The sequence below is a fragment of the Strigops habroptila genome, chromosome 2 (genome assembly GCF_004027225.2).
Source record: "Strigops habroptila isolate Jane chromosome 2, bStrHab1.2.pri, whole genome shotgun sequence".
Classification (NCBI taxonomy): Eukaryota; Metazoa; Chordata; class Aves; order Psittaciformes; family Psittacidae; genus Strigops; species Strigops habroptila.
This window is the reverse complement of record NC_044278.2, coordinates 69,498,789-69,522,428: the sequence shown is the minus strand read 5'-3', so window position 1 is coordinate 69,522,428 and position 23,640 is coordinate 69,498,789. Positions and strand designations below refer to the sequence as shown.

The window sequence follows — 23,640 nt, the reverse complement described above, 5'->3', positions numbered from 1 at the left end:
CTATATCTTGCCGACATACATAAATAATATAATTGATATCTTCAAACTGCAATGTGCTTGGAGCTCTGACATTCTCTTGCAAGGGCTAGTACCTAGTGAATTGACTTTAACTTCTATTGCCCCTCTTATGTGGGGATCAATAAATGACCCAAGAAAGGACAATGCAAAAACACTGAGCTGAAGGTTCAACGAATTTTTGTTTTTATAATCTAATTCTTAGCACTTCTGTTTAGCTTTTATGCAGAACTGTTTCTGTTTAGAATATAGCTAAAATTTCTGAGTGCTTTGCATTTTTGGAGCTGGGAGGAAATCTGATGTTGAAAGAAGGCTGTAGCTACAGAATGAGATGAGATGGCTTTTGATATTTCAGTCTTGAAACTTGTCCAAGAGAGCTGTCAGACTGATTAAAATAATGTAGAAAAAAGTGATAAATACTGTACTTTGCGAGATCAAGAATGAACTGCTGATTTTATCAGTGTAGATCAGTTTTCTAAATATTGAACTAAATGTATGGAAAGTTTATCATCAATCTGTGCTCTCTATGTTGTAACCTATGAACACACCATTTTTTAGTCGTGGAAGTTATCTGTATAGTGGGAGCTTCTTGCTTTCTTCTGTGACATTATTTTTCACATGCTGTTATTCCAGGGAGATGTTTTTCCCCTTGTTTATGAGCCCAGAAGCACTAGGCTGATGGGATAGCAAGATTGGTATTATCTGCAGTTAGGTTAGGGAGTTAAAATGGTCACTGCTCTGGGGACACGAATGTAACCTGAAACTTCTGGAGTTCAGTGATTGTCAGATTTGAGTACTGACAAACAGTCTTAAAGTATACCACAGGTAGAGATTTCTGATGTTCTCTTTGCTCTCAGGAGCAGCTGTTTGGATTCTGCCCTTGATTTGGAGCGGCTTCAAAATCAAAGCAAGTATTTTAACTGATGACTTTCCAGAAGCTGGTCAGAACGAATAGCATCAGCAGATGTTTACCAAATCCCTTCCACTATTCTCTGCTTTCTAACCACACACTTGAATTGCCTGTCTTGGGCACATTTGACGGGCTGGAGCACCTCCCATGTGAAGACAGAGAAAGTTGGGGCTGTTCATCCTGGAGAAGAGAAGGCTGCGTGGTGACCTCATCGCATCTGAAGGGGGCCTACAGGGATGTTGGAGAGGGACTCTTCATCAGGGACTTAGCAATAAGACAAGGATTAATGGGTTTAAACTTACACAGGAGAAGTTCAGGTTAGATATAAGGAAGAAGTTCTTTACTGTGAGCGTGGTGAAGCACTGGAAAAGATTGCCCAAAGAAGTGGTAAATACTCCATCCCTGGCAGTGTTCAAGGCCAGGTTGGACAGAGCCTTGGATAACATGGTCTTGTCTAAGGTGTCCCTGCCCATGGCAGGGGGGTTGGAACTAGATGATCTTAAGGTCCTTTCCAACCCCAACCGTTCTATCATTATGCAGGCAAAGCATTCTGTGCTATCTACTATGGGCAAATCTTCATTCTGGAAGAAAAAGTTAAGAGTTCATTGAAGTTTACATTGAGTAAAACAATGTCAGTTTTGTTCTGAAACACTGTGTGCATTTTAATTTTCTTATTTTGTCTGTCCCATGCTTGCATTGGTGGTTCTTGTATGATTATTTCAGTGCTGTGATCTATTTCACAGGTGCTGGCTTTACTGGAGCTGTCTAAGCTCCTGCATGAGAAACTGTTCCAGCTTTCTGCAGCTGGTGGGTCTTGATCATAGGCTGTTCCTCTTGAGCTCCTGCCTCCATCCAACTTGTGCCAGCACTGCTGCTTGAATATCTAAGTGAATATGGACTGAAATCTGGCTGAGAACACATTTTTCCACTCCTTGCGAGTATTGCCTCAGCTGGTTATATTTCCTGGTCCAGTTCACTGTGTGACTACACAAACTTTTGGGACTGGCACAAAGGAAAAGGTACTTAAGTGTAGGAATGATCTGCTTTTTTAAAAAATAGCCTTAGGTGGATGAGTGTTTCCTTGTTTGTATTTTTTGTTGTGTTGGCAGTTATGAAAAACATTTGTTTTTTTCTTCATCTTAAAAGTATCAGTGTTTCTTAAACCTGGTAAGAGTGAAAGAATTGTTATGTATAGTGCAGTGTACCTTGCAGAACCTTGTACTACATCTTTGTTTGCAGTTGGAAGAGGTACAACTTATGGCTAGTGGAAAGTATGCTATTCTAGCTGTTACTACTGGGCATTGCTTACTGTATTTTCTTGTAATGCTAAAATATACATTCCTTCCCATATTAGACTTCTTAAAGCAAATGTTGGCATATGATGCTTTTCCTGCCTGTGATCTAGAACTTTGCATCTCTGTTTCAACACCAAGACCTCTTTCTGCCTGTAAAGCTCAGTATCAATGAGTTATTTACAAGATGCCCAATATGGGAGGGAAATTTCTTTCCTTGATGAAGGTCATATAAACTTTAAAACACATGCATATAAACCATCTCTAAATAGCAAGTTAACTTTCCATGTTGCTGTTGTGTATGCAGTGTCTCTGAACCACCTAAAGAGGTTTCCTAGGGCCCTGGAGGCAGGTTCTCTGCTAGACCTCAAAGGGGTGGTGTGTGATGAGCATGTTCTTCTATAAATTAGTTTGATTTACATGAAGTTATAAAATGTTACAGCTATTCAGGTTTGAGCTCAGTTTGGCTACTGTGCAATTAATAGATAAAGCAGGATGCTTTTCCAAAATACAGTACTAATGCTGTCTGTGTTTTGAGGATTAAGTAGAAGTGGGAAACTCCAAGCCAAACTCAGAAGGCTGGGGTTGAGTTCTCATAAATGGATAGTCTGTGTTCTTGGGCTTTCAAGAGTCAAAAGCTTTATCAAATCGAAGTAACAAGTCATGACAAAAATAGGTTATACCTGGTGACTCTGCTGCCTTCTCCTAGTTTTTCAAGATAAAAAAAAAAGTCAGTAGGTCAAGCTGAGCTCTCTGGGCTCTGTTCTGAGGAAACTTTTAGGTAAGGTGTAATACCTAAAGCACGTGTGGTTTTGGGGAGGCAACCAATTAAGAATGTAGCTTGAAAGTTAGATTGGCTTGGCCAAGTTGGTGATTTGAGAGTTCTTTGGATGTTTTGGTGTAGCTTTTAATGAACCTACCTGTAGCAGGAGCTTGGAAGCCCAGGGTTAGGTGACACCTGAGTGGCTGTTGATTTGGAGATGGCAATTTAGCAATGTTCCTCATAGCTGTAGCTGTGTATTATTTACAAAATGTCAGTTTATTTTTAAGTACTTATTCAGTTGCTTATAGTGGCTAAGAAGAGTCCTCTAAAACTTTTTTTTTTGAGATGGATTCTAGATTAAGCAAGCTCTTAAACCTTAGTGTATATTCCTATGGATACATACAAAACCCCATAAGCCTTTCTTTCCAAAACTGTGAATTGAAGTTGGAATTTCACATCGAAGTAGAGCAACATGCTTGATTTGTTTTAGGAAATTACCACATGTATTCAATTCGGGCCTGAACCTGGCTCTCTAAGTGATGCTAGTGTGTGTGAGGAGGTAGTTAAGTTTTTAAACATAGATGCATAATTAGGTTAGGCTATTACAAGAGTTTTATGCGAAATCTGTAGTGTAAAACCATAACTGAGTGTGGTTTAATGCTTTTCCAGGTTTTTTAATTGCTTGGTAACTTTACTCTTTCTGTATAAAAAGTTTGAACAGAGCTTTTTTCAAGGCAGCACATGGCTAAAATTCTGAAACTTAATGCTAACTAATTTTCCCATCATAGCCTTTCCTTCTAGTCTCCATCTGTGGCATAGCTTTTCTGGTTTCTCATAGGCCTTCAAAGCTAGCTTTGTATAAAAGATGTTTACAAGAAAGTTCAGAAGCTTTTCCTCCTTTGCCCCTTCCCCCCACTAACTGTAGTATTTAGATTAGCCCCACTGACCCTTAACAAGTACTTTCTTCCATGAATAATATTAACTTGGTGTAGGGTTTTTTGTGTGTTCTGTATGACCTTCAGATGATTTGTGATCCCACAAGCATTTCTGTCAATAGTGTTTGAGAGGAACTCAACCTGCTTAACTGCTTGTACTCCAGAGTAGGAGAGTATGCCCTGCTGCTTCTGCTATAGCTATCCTTGCTCTGTTGTGGATGCCCCATTTGCGGCAGTGTTCAAGGCCAGGCTGGATGGGGCTTTGAGCAGCCTGGTCTAGTGGAAGGTGTACTTGCCTGTGGTAGGGGGGTTGGAACCTTCTAGTCTTTAAGGTTCCTTCCAATCCAAGCCATTCTGTGATTCCCTCTGACAGGATCTAGATTACAGTACTGCTGTCAGTTTTGGATAATGACCAAAACTATGGTAGGTGTGGCTGCAGCTGGCAGAATTTTGTCCTTAACTGTATCTTCCCTCTTTAATGTCTGAAACAGCTTGTGCTGTCACATCTCAAATGAAGCATAATACACCCCTACAATAGAAGAAACCTGTGGTGGTTTTGATTCTAGCATGTCAAATGATTTGTATTTCAGGTTGTTATTCTAGATTGCGTTTTTGGAGAGAAGTGAAAAAATTAAAGAAGCAAAAAAAACCAAAACAGCCCACCAAAACAACAACAACAAAACCAAATGGGAGAGAACCTAGCATGTGAAACAGGTTGGAACAGTTGCTTTCCACTGACTTTTTAGTTCCAGAAAAATTAAGTTTATCTGGCTTACCTGGGACAGTGTATGCTATGTCTGCCACCAGTGATTTGCATCTGAATGGTTTGTGAAGCTGTAGCAGCTTTCTACTCATGACCTTGGTCTGAGCTGGCATGAGATAGTGTACTCTAAGGCTTCCTTTAGTTCTGTATTACAAGACTTGCGTTGAATTATATTGTTTTGCATTATAACATTGTAATATCAGCTGCGTTACAAATGTGATGCCCTTTTCAGTCCTGGGCTGGTTTCTGCTTTCTGCGATGCAACATGAAAAGTGTCTTCAAACTAGATCATGCTAGAGGGCTGTGTAGGGCGTGCTCTCATTCCAGTTACTGCCAGCAACTGGTACTTCAGGGCCAGTATGAGCTTACAGTAAACTTAGAATTTTATCAAGCTTTCCATTATCTTATGTTCGCTACTGTTGTGGAAGGGACAGCTGAATTCTCTAATTAACCTCGTTATATGAACATACACTTCCTTATTTTTTTGTTTCCTTTCTAGTGTATTCTGTCTTCATCTTTTTTTTTTTTTCTTGTGTTTGTTTTTTTTCCTTTCGTTCCCCAAAAGAGCCTTTGTTTTCTACTGCTTAGATTTCTGCAACTTCTGAAAACAATTCTTTTGGACAGAATTGACAGGTTCTGGGTTCTGGCAATTGCCAGTCACTGGTGTTCTGTGCTTCCTACTAGACAGTATTCAGTATTAAGGCTTTTTACAGTCTTTTTGATTCCAATTAAGGCTTTTTACAGTCTTTTTGATTCCAATTGGGTGAGCAAGTGTAGTTCTTCCAGAGCTGTCTGTATTGATGCAGCTTTAGTGTGGGATCATTTATTTGTCTGATCATGTTTTTTGTTTATGGTTAACTGATGCTATGTTGTCAACTTGCTTGAGAAGTACCTGTCTGAATGTCCTTCTGAATAAACTTGCAGATCTGCTGTATCATCTATTGAAATAGCATGTGTGCTGCTTTTTCTTGACATATCATGAAAAAGTTAGGCTATAGAAGCTGTCTTTGTAGAAGATGGTTCAGAGCAAAGTCTTGGAGGAGAAAAAGGCTCCTCTTCTTCAGACCACTGTCGGGGCTGTGGTAGGGGAGACTGGGAGCTGAACTACTGTTCTACTTGGCTTTCTGTATTGGCCCAGTCCATTACCTGCTTTATTCCAAATGGCTCCCTAGCAGCAAAGGCTTCTCCCCATCCCCAGTGTGTGCACTCACATGCATGTGTGCTCTTTTGAGAACTACTTATTAGGTATTTCTTGGAACAAGAAGGAAAGAAGATGATAAAGTGGATGGCTTATTAAAAATCATTTATACCTAAGCTAATGACTTTGTATCTAGAGCTTCTGAATTGTTTTTGGTTCCTGTTTGTTGGATGTGTGCTTGGGGAGGACAGATCTTTAAGCTTTCATCTACTTTGTGGGGGAATGAAAGGATATGGAAGAGTTTCCTCAAGATGTCAGTATATGAACTGTTTTTATCTTACTGAAATACTGTAGCAGAGAAAATCCTTTAACTCCCTCTTTCTTCTGTAGTGTGAAACACTGTGTTCAAGATGGTGCCTTATAACTTCGCATAAACTGTATTCATCTGTGTATGATCCAAATGAAAAGGTAAGTAGTATAGTGCATGTTATTAACATTTTACTGTATCGCCGATATTTGGCTTTTAAAGCTGTCTTCTCCCCTGTGCTGCTACTAACAATGGTAGTTCTCTCAGTATAACCCATGTACAGTCACTGGCTTAATAGCATGTTTTTCTTCCTTTTTTTTTTTTTTTTTTCCCCCCTAACCAAAAAGGAAGTTGCTTTTGCAGTATACTTGTCAAGAGCGGATACTTCAAGTGCATATCTTTTAAAAGGTTGGATGAGTGGTTCTAAGCTTGGGAAAGTTTCATACTGGCCTGGACATGTTATAATTATGAAACTACTATTATGCATGGTGTGGGAGGTATAAGGCTGTTAAGAGACCCAGGAGCAAGACTAGCTGGAAGCTTTTCATAGAAACGAAAGTATGGAATAGTAGTAGAACTGTTAGATGATCTGACATGGGGGTGGGAACTTTAGAGCTTGCATAAAGATGGGCCTTTAAGGCCTGCAGAGAATAGTAAACCCGCATCCTGGGACTTGTGCAGTGGCAATCTCAGTTTAGTTATGAGCCAAGAAAAACTTTTCCTGTGGGAGATTGTCTTGGCATGGCCTCTAAAGCAACACACTGGGAAAAATAATGTACCTGAAGGTACACTACTACTGAAAGGCAAGAATGCTGACAGTTCAGGACTGATAGGCTTGCCATTATATACCAGTGTAGAAGCAATTAACCAGGAATGAAACACTATTAGAAAACAGGGGAAAATAGCATGTACCTAAAACTGTGGCTTAAAAAGAAGGCTCCTGAAGAAATCTGTCTTCTTAAGGTCCTTGCTTAATCAAGGTCCCCTTTCTTTTCTAAAGGCATAGACCATGTAATTGGGCATTTGGTTTCTTTTAACTAGGAGCTATGTCATTCCAACTAGTGGCTAATACAGGTAGTTTAAGCTCTTTTGTGCTTTTTCTGTTCACTGTCCTTTCCACTGTCTTCATAAAGATAATACTTTCATGTGAGACCTTTTAAAGCTAATTAGTGGAAATGACATAAGAAATGCTGCATCTTACTTCAAAGCAGCATGTGTTGTTTTCTTATGTGCGGGACTTGAGGCTTGTCTTTACTAGTAGGAGCAAGAGTCCAGTCTCTTACTGTTAGTGTCTTTATTGCAGAATTAGAAAATTAAAACGAATGTCAAATATTCTCAACATCTTGATACTTATTCTTGCACTGTGACCATACCTGAGTAATAAAACAACTCTTGTACCAAGAGCTATGTTGATGAAGTATTTGAGTCGTTAAACTTTTCAGTGCCAAGTTTTTGGGAGCTTTATTTCATTCCCCCTCAAGTCTCTATGCCTAAAAACTTCAGGTACCCAGAGTGCTGAAGTTCAGATTCAGGAACCATTTGTGTGAGCATGTTTGAAACCTTTCAGTTTTATTCACTGGGTTTTTAGATGAGGTCTCCAGCTAAACAAGCTCTCCAAACAAATTGCTAGGTCCTGTGATAGTGTTGTAGTATTTGTACCTCTGGTAATTGAGCTTGCTTAAGGATGTGACTCTCCAGGGCAGCCTTGGCTGTAGTGATCATGAGATGGTTGAGTTTGAGATCCTCAGGACAGTGAGAAGAGCATGCAGCAAGCTCACTGCCCTGGACTTCAAGAAAGCAGACTTTGGCCTCTTCAGGAACCTCCTTAATAAGGTTCCATGGGATATAGCCCTAGAGGGCAGGGGGGCCCAAGACTGCTGGTCGATATTCACGGATCACCTGATACGTGCTCAGGAGTGTTGCATCCCGACTAGAAGAAAGTGCAGCAGGAGGGCCAGGAGACCTCCATGGATGGACAAGGAGCTGCTGAGGAAACTTAGAGGGGAAAAAAGAAGCTTATAGAAGGTGGAAGCGAGGACAGGCAGCCTGGGAAGAATATAGGAGCATTGCCCGAGAAGCTAGGGACCAGATTAGGAAAGCTAAGGCCCAGCTAGAATTAAGTTTGGCAGGGGATGTAAAAGATAACAGGAAAGGATTCTATAGATACGTAGCAAATAAAGGACAGACTAGGGACAATGTAGGCCCTCTCCAGAAGCTATCAGGAGAACTGGCTACCATGGATTTGGAGAAGGCTGAGGTTCTTGATGACTTCTTTGCCTCAGTCTTCACTAGCAAATGCTCTGACCACACCACGAAAGTCTTGGAAAGCAAATCCAGGGACTGTGAAAATGAAGACCTTAGACCCACTGTAGGAGAAGATCAGGTTCGAGATCATCCTAAGAACCTGAACGTGCACAAGTCCATGGGACCTGATGAAATCCATCCGCGGGTCCTGAAGGAGCTGGCGAATGAAGTTGCTAAGCCACTGTCCATCATATTTGAAAAATCGTGGCAGTCAGGTGAAGTTCCTGATGACTGGAAGAAGGGTAATATAACCCCCATTTTCAAGAAGGGGAAGGTGGAAGACCTGGGAAACTACAGACCAGTCAGTCTCACCTCTGTGCCTGGCAAAATCTTGGAGCAATTTCTCCTGGAAAGCATGCTAAGGCACATGAAAAACAACGAGGTGGTTGGTGACAGCCAACATGGCTTCACTAAGGGGAAGTCCTGCCTGACCACTTTGGTGGCCTTCTATGATGGAGCCACAGAACTGATGGATGGGGCAGAGCAGTTGATGTCACCTACCTGGACTTGTGCAAAGCGTTCGACACTGTCCTGCACGACATCCTTGTCTCTAAATTGGAGAGACATCAATTTGATAGATGGACCACTCGGTGGATAAAAAACTGGCTCAATGGCCGCTCGCAAAGAGTTGTGGTAAATGGCTCGATGTCCAGTTGGAAACCTGTAACGAGTGGTGTCCCTCAGGGATCGGTGTTGAGACCGGTCCTGTTCAACATCTTTGTCGGCGACATGGACAGTGGGATTGAGTGCACCCTCAGCAAGTTTGCCAACGACACCAAGCTGTGTGGTTCGGTTGATACGCTGGAGGGAAGGGATGCCATCCAGAGGGAGCTTGACACGCTTGTGAGGTGGGCCGATGCCAACCTTATGAAGTTTAACCAAGCCAAGTGCAAGGTCCTGCACCTGGGTCAGGGCAATCCCAGGCACTGCTACAGGTTGGGCAGAGAAGAGATTCAGAGCAGCCCTGCAGAGAAGGACTTGGGGGTGTTGGTTGACAAGAAGCTTAACATGAGCCGGCAGTGTGCGCTTGCAGCCCAGAAACCAACCGTATCCTGGGCTGCATCAAAAGAAGCGTGACCAGCAGGTCGAAGGAGGTGATCCTGCCCCTCTACTCTGCTCTTGTGAGACCTCACTTGGAGTACTGTGTACAGTTCTGGTGTCCTCAACATAAAAAGAACATGGAGCTGTTGGAGCGAGTCCAGAGGAGGGCCACGAGGATGACAAGAGGACTGGAGCACCTCCCATATGAAGACAGGCTGAGAGAGTTGGGGCTGTTCAGCCTGGAGAAGAGAAGGCTGTGTGGAGACCTCATAGCAGCCTTCCAGTATCTGAAGGGGTCTATAAGGATGCTGGGGAGGGACTCTTCCTTAGGGACTGTAGTGGTAGGACAACGAGTAACGGGTTCAAACTTAAACAGGGGAAGTTTAGATTAGATGTAAGGAAGAAGTTCTTTACAGTGAGGGAGGTGAAGCACTGGAATGGGTTGCCCAGGGAGGTTGTGGATGCTCCATCCCTGGCGGTGTTCAAGGCCAGGTTGGACAGAGCCTTGAGCCACATGGTTTAGGGCAAGGTGTCCCTGCCCATGGCAGGGGGGTTGGAACTAGATGATCTTAAGGTCCTTTCCAACCCTAACTATTCTATGATTCTATGTGTTAAGTGGGGCATGGGTATGCCTGTATTCTAGGTGGTGGGGTGTGTATTCCTCAGCAGATCTGGCTGCATCTACCGTATAAGCTTGCTGCAGCTGTTACCTGGAGGGTTTTATCCCTTAATTTCTGCATGTTGTTGTCATGTGGTAATATTTTTAAACTGGTTGTGTGATGCCAGCTCAGCCCTGGTGTTGAAGAAGTAAATTTGGTCAAGGACACCTTGAGTATGTTTGGAGTAGGAGAGCAAACCATATATACTCTAGTTTGTCAATAGCAGTTCCTGTTGGGGTTTTGCAGTGTTCCTCCTTCTCTTACCTGTCTTCCCCGTCTTCCCCTCTCCAAATGAACTAAGAACTGTGGGGATAATAAAGAGTTTAATGGTTGCAGTAGCAATACTTCTCCCCCCCAGTCCATATGAAAAATAGCTGTTTGGTGTAGGAGAGGGAGAATAGCTATTGAATGTCTTGGAGTATGGTTTGATAAACCTGATCTGGTATGACTGTGGGCTGCCCCTGAAGGGGGGAGTTCTGCTGGTTCCTTATCCTGTTTTTGATTTGGAGCATGGGAGGCAGAGTAGGACTGTTCGATTACTGTGTTGAAATAGTGTGTTCTGAAGCTGCATCCCTGCTAGGTTTGATGCATGGAAAGCAGTGAGGGTGTGTAAAGCAGGATTGTCTTTTTCAGTGGCAGTCTGTATTTACAACCAAGTAGCTGCAATATCAAAGTGCACCTGTGCATTCAGTAGCAAGGCCAGAGACAGCAATAGCCCTTACTCCCAACAATGAGATTTTTATGCTGGGCAACCCTGCTCCTCCGCTACTCATAATGGGGAGCTTTTTGTCTAGGGTGTAAGGCTTCTTCCCTTGTGACAACTTGTAATCTAAGTGCACTCCAGCGTGGAAGGTGACCGTGAATTTCAGAGGAGTAGTAAATTTGATTGCTGTTCTGTTGTGCTTTGGTTGCTACGTAGTATTGAGCGTGTAACAGTGTCATGATGGCAGTGCAGGATTTTGCCAGGTTTCTTCCAAGAGGCTCAGCTGCAAGGAGAGGCAAGGCTGGTACAACTCAGCAAGCATGCCTGGACAGGGTGGAGGTGTTGCTCTTTTGCCCTCTGTGACTTAGGCAGAGAGGAACCTCTCCTTATGATTGGAGTGTGTTTTAAAGATCTCCCACAGGAGATGAGAATTATATTCTGGGTCATCTGATGATTAGAGGTACTGACTGCTATACCTGTCAGCGTGTCTCTTTCCTGGGCGTGGCTGGCTCCTAGAGCCTCTACAGAGTTCTAGTTTCTGCATAGTGTGTGGTAAGGAGATCCAGGGAATGCTGGTGTGAGTAGTGAACACCTTTTTCTTCTGCACATCTGTAAGTGCTAGGTAGATCTAGTATAAGATACTGTTTATATGTTGTATCATCATTGTTAAATCAGCAGAACCCTTTTAAAAGTAGGTGATCTCAGAGTTACAAGCTCATGGATAAACCAGGTTTTTAGTGGTGGTGAAGGAGAAATGCATGTTTCTGGAGAGAAGAAAACTTGTTTTGTTCATCTTTCAAGATTCTTATTATTCTTTTCCCTTCAGACTTTTGAAAAACTCCTTATTGCCAACCGAGGAGAGATTGCATGCCGAGTAAGTATGTAATCTTAAGTCTTTTTGTAGTTAATTCTTAAACTATTGGTATTTTCAATATTGATAACTGTCATCTTTTATATGGTAGGTCATCAAAACATGTAAGAAGATGGGGATTAAAACAGTTGCCATACACAGTGATGTTGATGCCAATGCTGTAAGTACTACTTGAATTCAAATGGCAGACGGGTTTCTTAGTAACTCTTCTTAATTACTAGTTGTGAGCATGCTGGCAATTCTGAAATATCTTTGTATATGTCATTTTCCTCCATGTCGTTTTCTTCCATCCTTGAAGGGGAGGATGGAGAGGATTGGACAAATATTTAGTATATCTTTTTTGGGGTGACGTCCATGTTTAGCTTGTGTAAATGTTAACCTTGCTATTTTCCTGGATTAAGCTGGATAGTAATACCTAAGATATGTGTACCAAGTGTAGGAGTGGCAGTGAAACCTAAATTTTTTTTAGTGTACGTAAATAATGTATGCTAAAACTGAAGGATGCTGATGGATATTTCTATTCCATCCTATGTATATGGTGTCTGCTGTTAGGATAAATGGATTTGTTATTTGGCAGCACCTAACAGCCTTGTTCACTGGCACGAAGTCATTCTGAAAATACACTAAAAAAGCTATTTAGAGAAAGAAAACATGTTCTTTCACTAGTCTGTAATAGACTTGAGAAAATGAATTGGGTTTCCCTCCAATTGGGTGTCTGGACGGCTTTGTTTGTTGTATGGAGTCTACTATGAGCTGGAGACTATGAAAAAAAAAAAATCTGAAAGTAGTGAGTGAAAATCAAGATTGAAGAACATAATGAGGGAATAAGAATGACACCCGAAAGTAAAACTCATGACTTTAGAGAAGGGAGTACAAATAGTGCATTACAAAGAGGAAATGGAAAATATCTATCTGCTTCAATCTACAGTGCTGTTTTAGCTTTAAACATGATTAGGGTCTTTAATTTGTAATAGTTCATAAAAGAAAGGAAATCTAAGCTGTATCTCAGAAATGCATTAATGTAATATTTCACGAAGATAGCATTAAGTGTGTTAAAAGAAGTGCTGAGATTTTGAGTTCAAGGACTGGAGATGATGCTCTAAAATGTTGTAAGGGTGAATAGTGTCTGCTTAGCTCTTTGGATCTTTACTTAAAGATCCATCAAACCTATCTGTGCAAGGTTAAGCATTAGCTGTGTGCACTGAAGAAGTTCCAAGTATTTAAAGAAAAACGAGAGGCTACTTGAAATGCTGTTTTGTGTGCTTAAAATAGGGTAGTGGTATTAAGTCTAAGCTGTTTTTTTGGCCTAGTTATAAGCTGCTTATGCCTACCATACATGCTTTTATCATACCTTGGGTGCTTGCACTGGGAAATAATTTAACTAATGTCATCTGTCTTAATGGCTTGGATACCTCCAGTTATTCATTTTGGGGAATGACCTGGCCATTGCAGCGATGCGTGTGACTACCAGTTTGGATGATCTTGATAGATGAGTCCAGAGACCAAATTCTTCAACTGTGTTACTTTCCATAAAGTGGCATGCTTGCCTTGTGGTGTTCGTTTATGTTTGGGTTCCATCAGCAGCTACCTTGTTGATTACACCATTGGTACCAAAATCTCAATCACTCTGAAATCAAACCTGGGAGCTGATGCAACCTGGCAAAGGAACCTCTGGCCTCATGCAGCTAGGAGAAACCTGTTTGCTTTGTGGTGGGATGCTGCAAAAAAGTTGTGAATAGCTTTATGATTTTGTGCATGACAGGATTGAGCAAGATGTCTCTCCTTCAAGACTTGTATCACAAAGGCAATGAATATCATAGGCAGCTAGCCTGATGATGATCGTTGAACCGAAGGCAGAAATAAATGTAAAGGTATGCAATTGAACTAGTTGCCCATCGCAGAGGTGTCTGTCTTTACTAAGAATAGTGGAACCTGGTTTTAAGTGACTAGGGTAGGTAGGGATGGTTTAAAAAAAATATGTAAGTTGTTTAGAAATAACATTAATTGGAGTAGATGAATTATCTGTTTAGAACATAGAGTAACTACATTTGAGATGTAGTAATAGTTCATTATTACATTACCTGTCATCTGCAATAGCTACTTGCTGAAATATGGGTAGCCTGATCCTCATCATACTAATTCATTTTTACAAATATAACTGTGAAAGGAGGACAAACCAGACAGTCCGTTACATCTCTCTGGCTTTTCTGCGTCATACTGGTTGAAAATAGAACTGAAATTGAACTGAAGCAGGGTTCCTTGAATGTGCTTACTAAATTTTTAAGGGGGAAATTCCCTACTCCTAACCATTCTATGAAACTGGGAATGTGAAATTGAACAACCTGCTAAGAGCCAAATAAAGCTTACCTGAAAAGGAAAAACAACAAAATACTGCTTTGGGCTCTTAATTTAAAAAATGGCCAAAAATCTCAAGGATTTCTATAGGTTAAAATGAAAGTGATAGGGAAAGGAATGTTAACAAAACTTAAAAGGAGGTGGGTGACTTCAGACTTTTGGGTGCTTGTGTATTAATAGAAAGTTAGATGTAGCTGGAAATGGTATTAAATGGGATTGGATTGCATTTACCTTTGTGGAGCTGGGAAGGGGGTATGAACTGGGGGTGGGGAGGGGAATATGTCTGAAGTTTTGTGCTGTGGAGGAGAAGTTGCTGTTTTAACAACTGTCCTGGAATAAAATCATTGTGGTGGTTGGGGAAAACAGGCTGAGACCACCATACAGCATACTGTTGCTTGTGTGGTACTGAGTATGTTGAGAGAAGTAGGTCATAATGGATACTTTTAGGGTCTTGAAAATCCTGGCTAATACTTTTTATTACATCTGTTATTTTGGGGAAGGCAGAAGAAAGACTTATATTGTTCAAAATGCCCTTTTTCCTTTTTTTTTTTTTTTGGTTTTTTTTTTTTTACTTCAGAGTTCAACTTGCAAAACATTAATTCTTTACACTTGGATTAGTAAAGTGGAGAAGCATCAATAGAACTTGGATTATTATTTTTTTTTTTAATTAAAACATCTGGTGGAATTATTTTTGGGATGAGAAAACAAGCAGAGAACTTCCAGCTGAACAAGAGTAATCATATGTACTTTTTCCCCCTGAACTGATTGGAATAGAAGGTTAAGATGAAAGAGCCTCCTCAACCATAAATGTAACACTGATGGTGCAAACATTGTCAAGGAAAGCTAGAGAACTATTGTAATGCCTAATGTAATCAGCTAAAAGTATGATAAATGAAGAACAAGCTTTCACTAATTGGACCTGAACAAAAGAAGGTATAGCATAAAGCAGTGAATGAGATATAATTTTACTTGGCATTTTTTAACACAGCAGGGATTCTATAGCCATATGAAGCAATGAACTATAAATGACTGAAAAAATCCCATGGGAAAGTAATGTAAACTACTAAAACTTTACCGAGTAGTGGACAGTTTGTCACACTTTAACGTAGGGATTTTCTTCTGTCAATCACTTAAGACTTCAGGTATTATTGTATTTGTATTATATTGCCGTAAGCATAGACGTCTCCAAATGTTTTTGGCTTTTGCAGATATCATCTTGTTTTGCTAGATAATATAAACCCAAAAATGCTGCAAATGCTTTTATTGATGTAAAAGTAATTGCACAGGATTCAGCTGTTCTCCAGAAAGGGCAGTCTTCTCAGTGAAGGAAAACAGAAAAAAATCAAATGACCTAGAAATGGAAGATCTATATTTATTTCCTAACTTTATTTCTTTCTTTTAAGCTTGGAGTCTGAGGCAATATTTGAGAGAAATTGGGGGGGAAATGTGATTTAGGGAAACGCTGATTAAACTTGTAATGTTCTGTACCAAGTCTGTATTGAGCTGGATGAATTTGGGTGAACAAGTTGAATGAACAAGATGAACAAGATGAGTTTGGCTGAAACAAGCTGAATTTTGTTGAAGACTTCCCTGTAGCTTAATGGAATACTGTCAGGTTCTTTCGTTCTTAAGAAATCTAGTTGGCAAAAATAAATATTATGGGGGAATTTGGTGTTTAAGTTTTCATCTTAAAAATAAAAAATAGATTGAAAAATGGAAATTAATCCAAAACTGAGGAGTTTTCTTTACAAATAGAGGTCTTGAAGTTTGTCCAAACTCACTTCTTTTTGTTTCCAGTTTACTTCTTTAAAATATGCAAAGCTTTCTTCTGTCATCTACTACAAAACTAGAAACTTAGTAATTTTGACAGCTCATTGCCTCCCAATGGCACTTCAGGAGTTTGTGCTCAGATAACTTGTGGCAGGATCTGTTCGAGTACCTATATGAAAAGGAAACTTTAATGTTTTAATGTCTTGTTTAAACACATGATTCCCAGACCATTGGCTAGAGTGTATAGAATGGCCTCTGCCTCCATGCACTGTCTGGAGAAATTCACTCTTCATAAATGGTGACATAAAGCTCACTGGGGGAGGTGGTGGTTGTCAGAAGCCGTACTAAGTTATGGTTGGGGCAGGAAAATGTGGAAGCCAGTCAGAATTTAGTTGTGACTTAAATGTGCAAGTGCTCAGTGCTGTGAAGAGTGAAGCAGTGGTTCTGTGGGTTGACAACTGTCTGTGGCTGACAGCTGTTTACATCAGTAGGTAGTATAGAGTAACAAAGGTGTATCTGTAGATAAATTGCCCCAAGAAACCAAGTGGGTGTACACTTGTTGTAGTCAGTTTTGCTTGTGCTAACACCTAGCCCTCTCTAGCCTTTCCTGCTGCCTCACCCTCTTGGAGACAAGAAGAGAAGGTCCTTGGACCCCTTTTCCTTTGAGGCTCTCTGACTGTCCTGTCTTTTTCCTGATTTCACCCTTCACCCAGGTCCTTTTCATGAATTGCTCCAGTATGGGTCCCTTCAATGGGGTGCAGTCCTTCAGGAACAGACTGCTCCAGCATGGGTCCCTCATGGGGCCACAGGTCCTGCTAGTGTGGGCTTCCCACAGGGTCACAGCCTCCTTTTGGCATCCCCCTGCTCTGGTGGTGTGTCCTTCACAGGCTGCAGGTGAAGATCTGCTCCACCATGGACCTCCATGGGCTGCCTCACCATGGGCTGCAGGGGAATTTCTGCTCTGGCAGCTGGGGCACCTCTTACCCTTCTTCACTGACTGTGATGTCTGCAGCGCTGTTTCTCTCATTGTTTCTCACTCTTCTCTCTGGCTGCAATTGCTCTTGCACAGTAACTTTTAAATATGTCATCAGAGAGGTGTTACCACTGTTGCTGATGGCTTTGGCCTTGGCCAGAGATGGGTCTGTCTTGGAGGCTGCTCTCTCACATCTTTGAAATGCCCCTATTGTGGAGGTTCCTGATGCCTGGAAGGAGGTGTGAATATTTTGGAAGCCATGTCTTGTTACATAAAATATGAGAATATGACTGAGAGCTGTATGAGTTTATTTTGGCAAATCATGCCTGGCTAATCTGGTAGCCATCTTTGGTATGACCAACTCCAAGGATGAAAAAGAGCAGCAGATGTCACAGAATGCTTTGGGTTGGAAGGGACCTTAAAGCTCATCTAGTTCCAACCCTCTGCCATGGGCAGAGACACCTTCCACTAGACCAAATTGCTCAAAGTCCCATCCAACCTGACCTATTACAAATATTTCTGTCCATTAACATAAACTAAACAAACAAGCCAAACAACCAATGTCAATTACCTTGGCTTTACCAGGGCTCTTACTGGTGTTCTGTTAGTATCTGATTAGCTAAATTTGTGAGCTAAACTATGAAGTGAATGAAAAATGGGATCAGCTCTTTATAGGTCCTATCCAACCTCAATTATTGTTCACTTTTGTTTATTGCTATTTAAAAAACCCACAGGGTGGGGGGAGAACTCATGCTAGTAAAAGCAAAACAGACTAATTTGTATTATGTTGTCAAAAGGGCAAATACATGATTAGTCAATAGTCTGGCTATGCAATGTGAAAGAAAAACTATCTCGCCATTTATGGCATCATATTTGATGAGAAAAGGAATGCCTCTTCGCAGATAACTTGTATGCTTATAATGAAAGCATGACCTGTTTCTTTACCTGTGGGATTTTAATTAAACTTCTTGTCATCCATGGCTGAACTGTCAGGTTCAGATTTGGGGAAGCTTTTTTTTTTTTTCTGTGAGGGTTTTTCTTGGCATATACAATTAACAAAATACTGATGTGATTCTGAGAAGCTAAAAAAAGGTAATACTGAGAGTATGTGTAAGTTTCCAGTCATCATCTTAATTTTAATGAAAGTCGAGTGTATAATCTGAAGAATAATGTCCAGAAAGTTAAATACTAGCTCTTGTTTATGACAAACTTTCCTACATAATTTTGCTGATCTTGTTTCATGTTTTAAAATCCTACATATGGTGCTTGAGCTGTTTGAAAGCTCCAGTTCAGCTTCTGAGTGATGGTTTTGTTCCAGCATGCTCATACCTAAGTCTTCTGGATGCTATTGCTGGTTCAGTATTGCAACTGTCAGTTGCTTAGAAATACTCCTGAACCCAGAAAAAAGTTAATTTGCTGAGCCTGATTTTTTTTTTTTTTTTTTTTTTTTTGTTTGGCTTGTTCTTACTTGGCAAGTGAAGAAGTTTGTCTGGAAGAAGAGCTAACAACCAACAACTGTGGTGTGTGGGGTGGCTGCTGGGCACTGCATCTTCCAGCTGTTGGGGATATGGGATAACAAAGGTGATTGTATTGCCTGACTAATGTTTGTGCTCTGTGGAGGTGAAAAGCTGGTACTTTGAAAGTGTTGGAAGTGTTAGAGACTAACAGGAATACAGTCTTTGTGAGGGGAGATGGTGGTGCGGTGAGATGGGAAGCTGTGGTGACAAGTTTTAAGTACTGTGACATTCCTCTAGCATTAGGGCCCTGACAGGTCATCGCTCTGGTGCAGGGAAGGTTTGGTGCTGGAGCCTGCCCAGCTTTGCCTGTCTGTTGGTGTCTTCCTAGGCTGCTCACACCATGAGAAAGGATTCCAAATGCCTTTGAATGTGGATGACTTCATGCTGCTTGCTTGTACCTCTTTAGTGGCTGAAAACCTTGTGTGTGTGGGAGGGAAGGGACAGTGGTTGAGAGGCTGCCTTTGATGAGGCCAGACCCTGGTGTCCTGAACCTTCCTTTTCATAGAGCATGAAATGCAGAATGCTTGGGCTTGGGCATCCCCACTGTCTGCCACAGTGACCCACTGCTGGGACTTGAGAAACCATAGCTGTTCCTTTGCTGCTTCTCTTATGCTTTCAGCAAGGTACTGCTTTTCTTGGTCCTAACTTTGATTGATTGAATCTTTGAACTGTTTATGTATTTGCTTGTGTTGTTTACCTTGTTAAGCCTACCAAAATTTTTGAGAATTGTGGAAACCACTGTAACATCTCTAGTACTTTTGGTTTGAGAAGCCTTTTTTTTTTTTTTTAATGCTGTACGTAATAATAAATGCAGCAGTTGGTGAATATGTATTCAGTCACTGAATGCTGAATTCAAAGCTTTAATTTTGCGACACCATAGTACTAATATTGATTTTTGCTATTGTATTTTGTCATTTTAATAGTAATGTTCTTCTCTTTTAGATCAATGTTAGCTTTTATTTAATAAAAACAAGAGTATGCAGAGGGTCCGTAGCTACCTTAAATATATCACGGTTTTCTATAAACATATGACTATAATGTGGGGGAGATTTTAGCTGTATGAATGATTAATTTTTTGGTAGTGACCTGAATTCGAATGGTAAGTGTGATTTTTATTTTTGTGATACAGTTGAAGTGTAATCTGTATTTCACTTCTATTTGCTATTTTGAAGTTTTCAGAATCAGCCTTCAAATATGGGTTAAACAGCCTGAAGTTTTGTCATGTGCTTGCTCATTCAGTATCTGTGGAGCTCAGGACTGACAGGTAAACTTGTAGGCTGTAGACTGCAGTAGGTCACTTGTTGACAGCGCTTTCCTATTTACTTTTTCCTTTTAGAGGAAATACTGTAATTCTACTGCATGTCTTTTCTACTTAAAAGGAAGAGGTAAGATTTGTTTGTCCAACTCGGTATTTGCCCAACAGTAAAGTTTGTTTCTGTGCCAGTTTTTTGCTCTTTCTGCAGAGAATTTTCTTTTACAACTTGGCTAACAAAAATAAACATGTGTGTGTTGTGTGAGTAAATTGATAGCCTAATTTAAAAAATGAACTGGTGAGATTCAAGAAGTGACACTGCTGTGTTAAAAGATTGTTTTCCTGTAAAGCAATTGTCATAGCCCTAACAAAGAAATGCAAACAAACTTTTTTATTTGAAGATATGCCTTTTAATGAAGGCTTTCGATTGCTAGAATTTCGTATGTTTCTATCAGCTGACCTAAAGCATACAATCACTGTTACAAATTTCTGCCCTCAGGCTTCTGGGAGTAAAGCTAACACATTAACCATTGTTGTAAATTAATTTTGCAGGCAGGCCTGTGTATTCTCTGCACCAATATTCTTTCCGCAGAAGGGATTTGAATTGTATGACTTCAAGCAGTTAAGCCAACAGTGGCCTTCTCAAGGCACAAATAGTCAGATCATGTGCTCTTTAAGAAATTAGATATGAGGTATGTCTGGGATGAAGGCAGCTGTTCATTTTTGAAGTGAAAATGAAAACTTAACATTCTCCTATATGAAGTTTATCATTGAATGGCATTTCTAAAATTTTGTAACTTTGAAGCTTGTTTGGAGAGAGATATTTCTGATCTGAGTTGCTTGCTTCCTTTCTGTGTTAAGTGCTCCACTTCTGTAAACTAAAGCAGCAATTTGAGTTATTTATTCCTTCTGGCAGCCCTTCTCTAAATCAAGGAAGGTTACACTCGGTGGAAAAAAAAAAAATCTGCTTTTGCTCATAATTTTTCCCTGCTTGATGAGATAATAGGTTTTAATTTCAGACTTCTTTTGTTCTTGAGGGGAAAAAGTGCTTCAAGTTCTGGTGTCGAAGCATGTGATGTTTAACCTTTCTGGGCGATATTGTTGTAGAATCACTGATTTAGCTTACTTACCTTACCAACCTTACCTTTCCTGCTAAGTTTGATAAGCCAGCATTAATCTAAAATGTGCAGAAAAGGTGAGGGGTGTTGGTCACAGACTCGGCAGTGAGAAATCTGTGTGCGTGTGTAGACTAGAAGCTGACTTTTGTTACAGTGGGTATTTTGACAGGAATCTTCTGAAGAGCTCTTGGCTTTTGAACTTCGTTAGTGATCTGCAACTGCTCAGAAAGGTAGATTTTGAATAGTGTGTGTGTGTGCATGTGAGGTATATAGTACAGCCAGACTTAAATGATTTCGGCGTGTTCATGGAGCTTTGCATTTCTGTTATTTGCATTTGCATATATTTTAGAACATGTCCTCTAAGTTTCTCCTTGAAAAATTGTTATGCTAAAGTTATCTGACTAGGAATCTGTAAGATGCTGCCTGTCCTGTGTAGCCCCACAGGAGAGTACTTTGAAATGGGACAAGGGTTTCATTGTGAGCCTATGATCATATTTCAAACAGTCTGGGACAGCGGAGGTGCAAGAAAGTGTATGTGAAGGTTCCTGCCAAGTTCAGGCTGTCATGTGGGTAGGCAGTGGCTGGATGCTGCACCAGTGCGCCTGTAATGGTATTGTACATGCTTGCCAGAAAGCGCTCTGTTGCTCTGACTTGCATTGGGCGTTTAGAGTGTCTTCCGCCAGGAAAATACAGTGGAATGGTAGAATGTGCATCTTTGTACTTTTTTCATTGTGTGTTTTTTTTCTTTGTTTTCTCTCCTGTCTGCTGTTTATTTGTTTCTGCAGTGCTCTCTACTCAATTTTTAATGCTTCGTTTTGACTGTTCTTCTTCTCCCTGGCAGTAACTAGCATAACCACACATGTTTGTGGAATTCCCTTGTGCTTTCTCCCCGTATTCTTTCAGTCTTGTTTTCCTCCTTTTTTTTCTCTTTTTTTTTTTTCCTCATCTGTTCCATCAGTAATTGATTATATTATTCAATGCATGTTGTGTCACTGGGTGCAAGTTTGCTAATGGTGAAAGATCTACCTTGGTCAAGAAAACAGTGTGTTACAAACCTGGGAGATAGCATGTGTTGTTCTGTCCCCATTCCTTAGCATAAAAACCTCCTAGATTCTGCACTAAGTAGCAAGTACTGCGCACTTATTTATTGGAGGCTGCTTTATTTATGTGTCTTATTGGACTGAGAGAGCTGGAAGGGTGACAACACTAATTTGGAAGTAGGGAAAGAAGTGATCTTTTCTGAGAAAGCAGCTCTTACTAAGTTGTTATTTTGCTGCTTCACTAATTTCCCAACCTCCCCCAAGATTGGCTATTTATTGAAGCAGGAATGTTGCTTTTATGAATATCTGTTTTCTGCCGTGGAAAAAGCAAAGTTTGCCTATGTCAATGAGTTCCAGAAAGGCAGCATTACTTCTTTCAGAGCATTGAATGCGTTTATGTTGTTCCAGCAGGAAGAATGCTGAAATTGTGAAACTGATCTTTGAAACTTTAGGTGAGCTTATTCATTTTCTTCTTAAATTAATGAAACTTACCTGTCCTTTTCCTCCCCTCCGAAGAACCTAGACTTTTTTTCCTCACTTGAACCCTCAAGATGAATTGCTTTGCTTTCAGCATGTCCTTTTCTGCCAGCCTATATACGCATGGCAAAATAGATGAATATTTGACATTTACCATGTTAAAACAAAAAGCTAACAAAATTCATGAAAATCTGAGAGCTGCATCTTACCCAGGTGGCCTGCTGTTTGAAATATGACTCCTGGTGTGTATTGTACTCTTAGCCCTAGGATTCAGTAATGAGATTGAGTGGTATCTTGCGTGAGCACTTCTGGATGATTGACAGTGAGGTGATGTGAATCATCATTTATCAGGATATTATCATGCCTACCCTTGATAATTTCTCCCTGCTGTCTGGGGAGGTGGTGAAGACAGATAGGACTTTGTGATGTCAAAGTAATTAGCGTGTGTTGGTTTCCAGCTGAACAAACTGGAAACTAATGATCAGGTAAATGAAGATGAAGTGCATTAGTGTAAGGATGAAGGTGCAAGGACCTTGGGGAAGAGCTTATCAAAATTTCATGGGGGTTATTTGAATATCTTGCAATTTGTGCAGTTGCAAGCAATATTTAAAACTACTAAAGGATACTTCTGCATCAGTCTATTTACATGTCCTTTGTTGATATCTCTTCTAGTGAGAGGGTCAGCATTAGGGTTAAGGACATCAGAGTCTCTGCTGTAAGGACTGGAATCTCCTTATGATTTTCATATAATCTGAGTAGTGAATTTCCAGCTAATGGCAGCAATTTTGAGTTAAATGATGTTAAGTAATCCCAGTGTACACTGAAGAGGTTGGGTTTTCCAGTGAGTCTTCCCATTTTAAAGGGAGGAGATTACCATTGGCATTACAATTTGGTTTCCATAGATTTGACCCATGACTGGCTCCTTTATATTCTTAAAATATTTTGATATTGCTTGGTACATATGTAAATATCTTAAAATCTGCAGACTTTGCAATATAATCTGTGATGCTGCAGCAGGCTTTTAGCAAGCATGGTAGATCTTTGGTGCAAGTTCTGAAAATTCTATGCATAGGTCATTACTGAAATATTTTTATAACCTGAAAAACTCTTTTGTGTAGGTGTGTACAACTATGCCAGTGTTTCAAATGATGCTTAATGCACAAGACCAGCTGAATATAATTGCTGTACCAGCAGCAAGTGAGCTGAGGGTGTCTGTAGTTAATTTTATCACATGTGATTAGATATTGCTAATTGTAATTAACTGATTGAAAGCACTGTTTTACATGCTTTCTTTTCAATTATTAAAATGGTAATTTACTCACTGTCATTTATCAGTAAACTTGTATTAATATGCCAGCCTTGCAGATACCTTTTAAGAATAACATACCTGTGACAGCAAAGTTTTATAATTAAAGCCTCATGGCAAAACTATTCTTT

General features: G+C 40.4%; 1 protein-coding gene across 2 annotated transcripts in view; it reads left to right on the top strand.

Moving 5' to 3' along the window:
* PCCA (propionyl-CoA carboxylase subunit alpha) overlaps window positions 1-23,640 on the top strand; it is a 277,569-nt gene that overhangs the window by 2,027 nt on the left and 251,902 nt on the right. The window contains exons 2-4 of one of the 2 annotated variants that reach the window (XM_030476424.1): window positions 6,207-6,284; window positions 11,657-11,704; window positions 11,793-11,861. The exons of the other annotated variant lie outside the window; for it this stretch is intronic. Of the exons in view, the coding sequence (XP_030332284.1) occupies window positions 6,207-6,284; window positions 11,657-11,704; window positions 11,793-11,861 (195 nt within the window). The remainder of the gene's footprint in view (window positions 1-6,206; window positions 6,285-11,656; window positions 11,705-11,792; window positions 11,862-23,640) is intronic. 2 annotated transcript variants of the gene reach the window in all.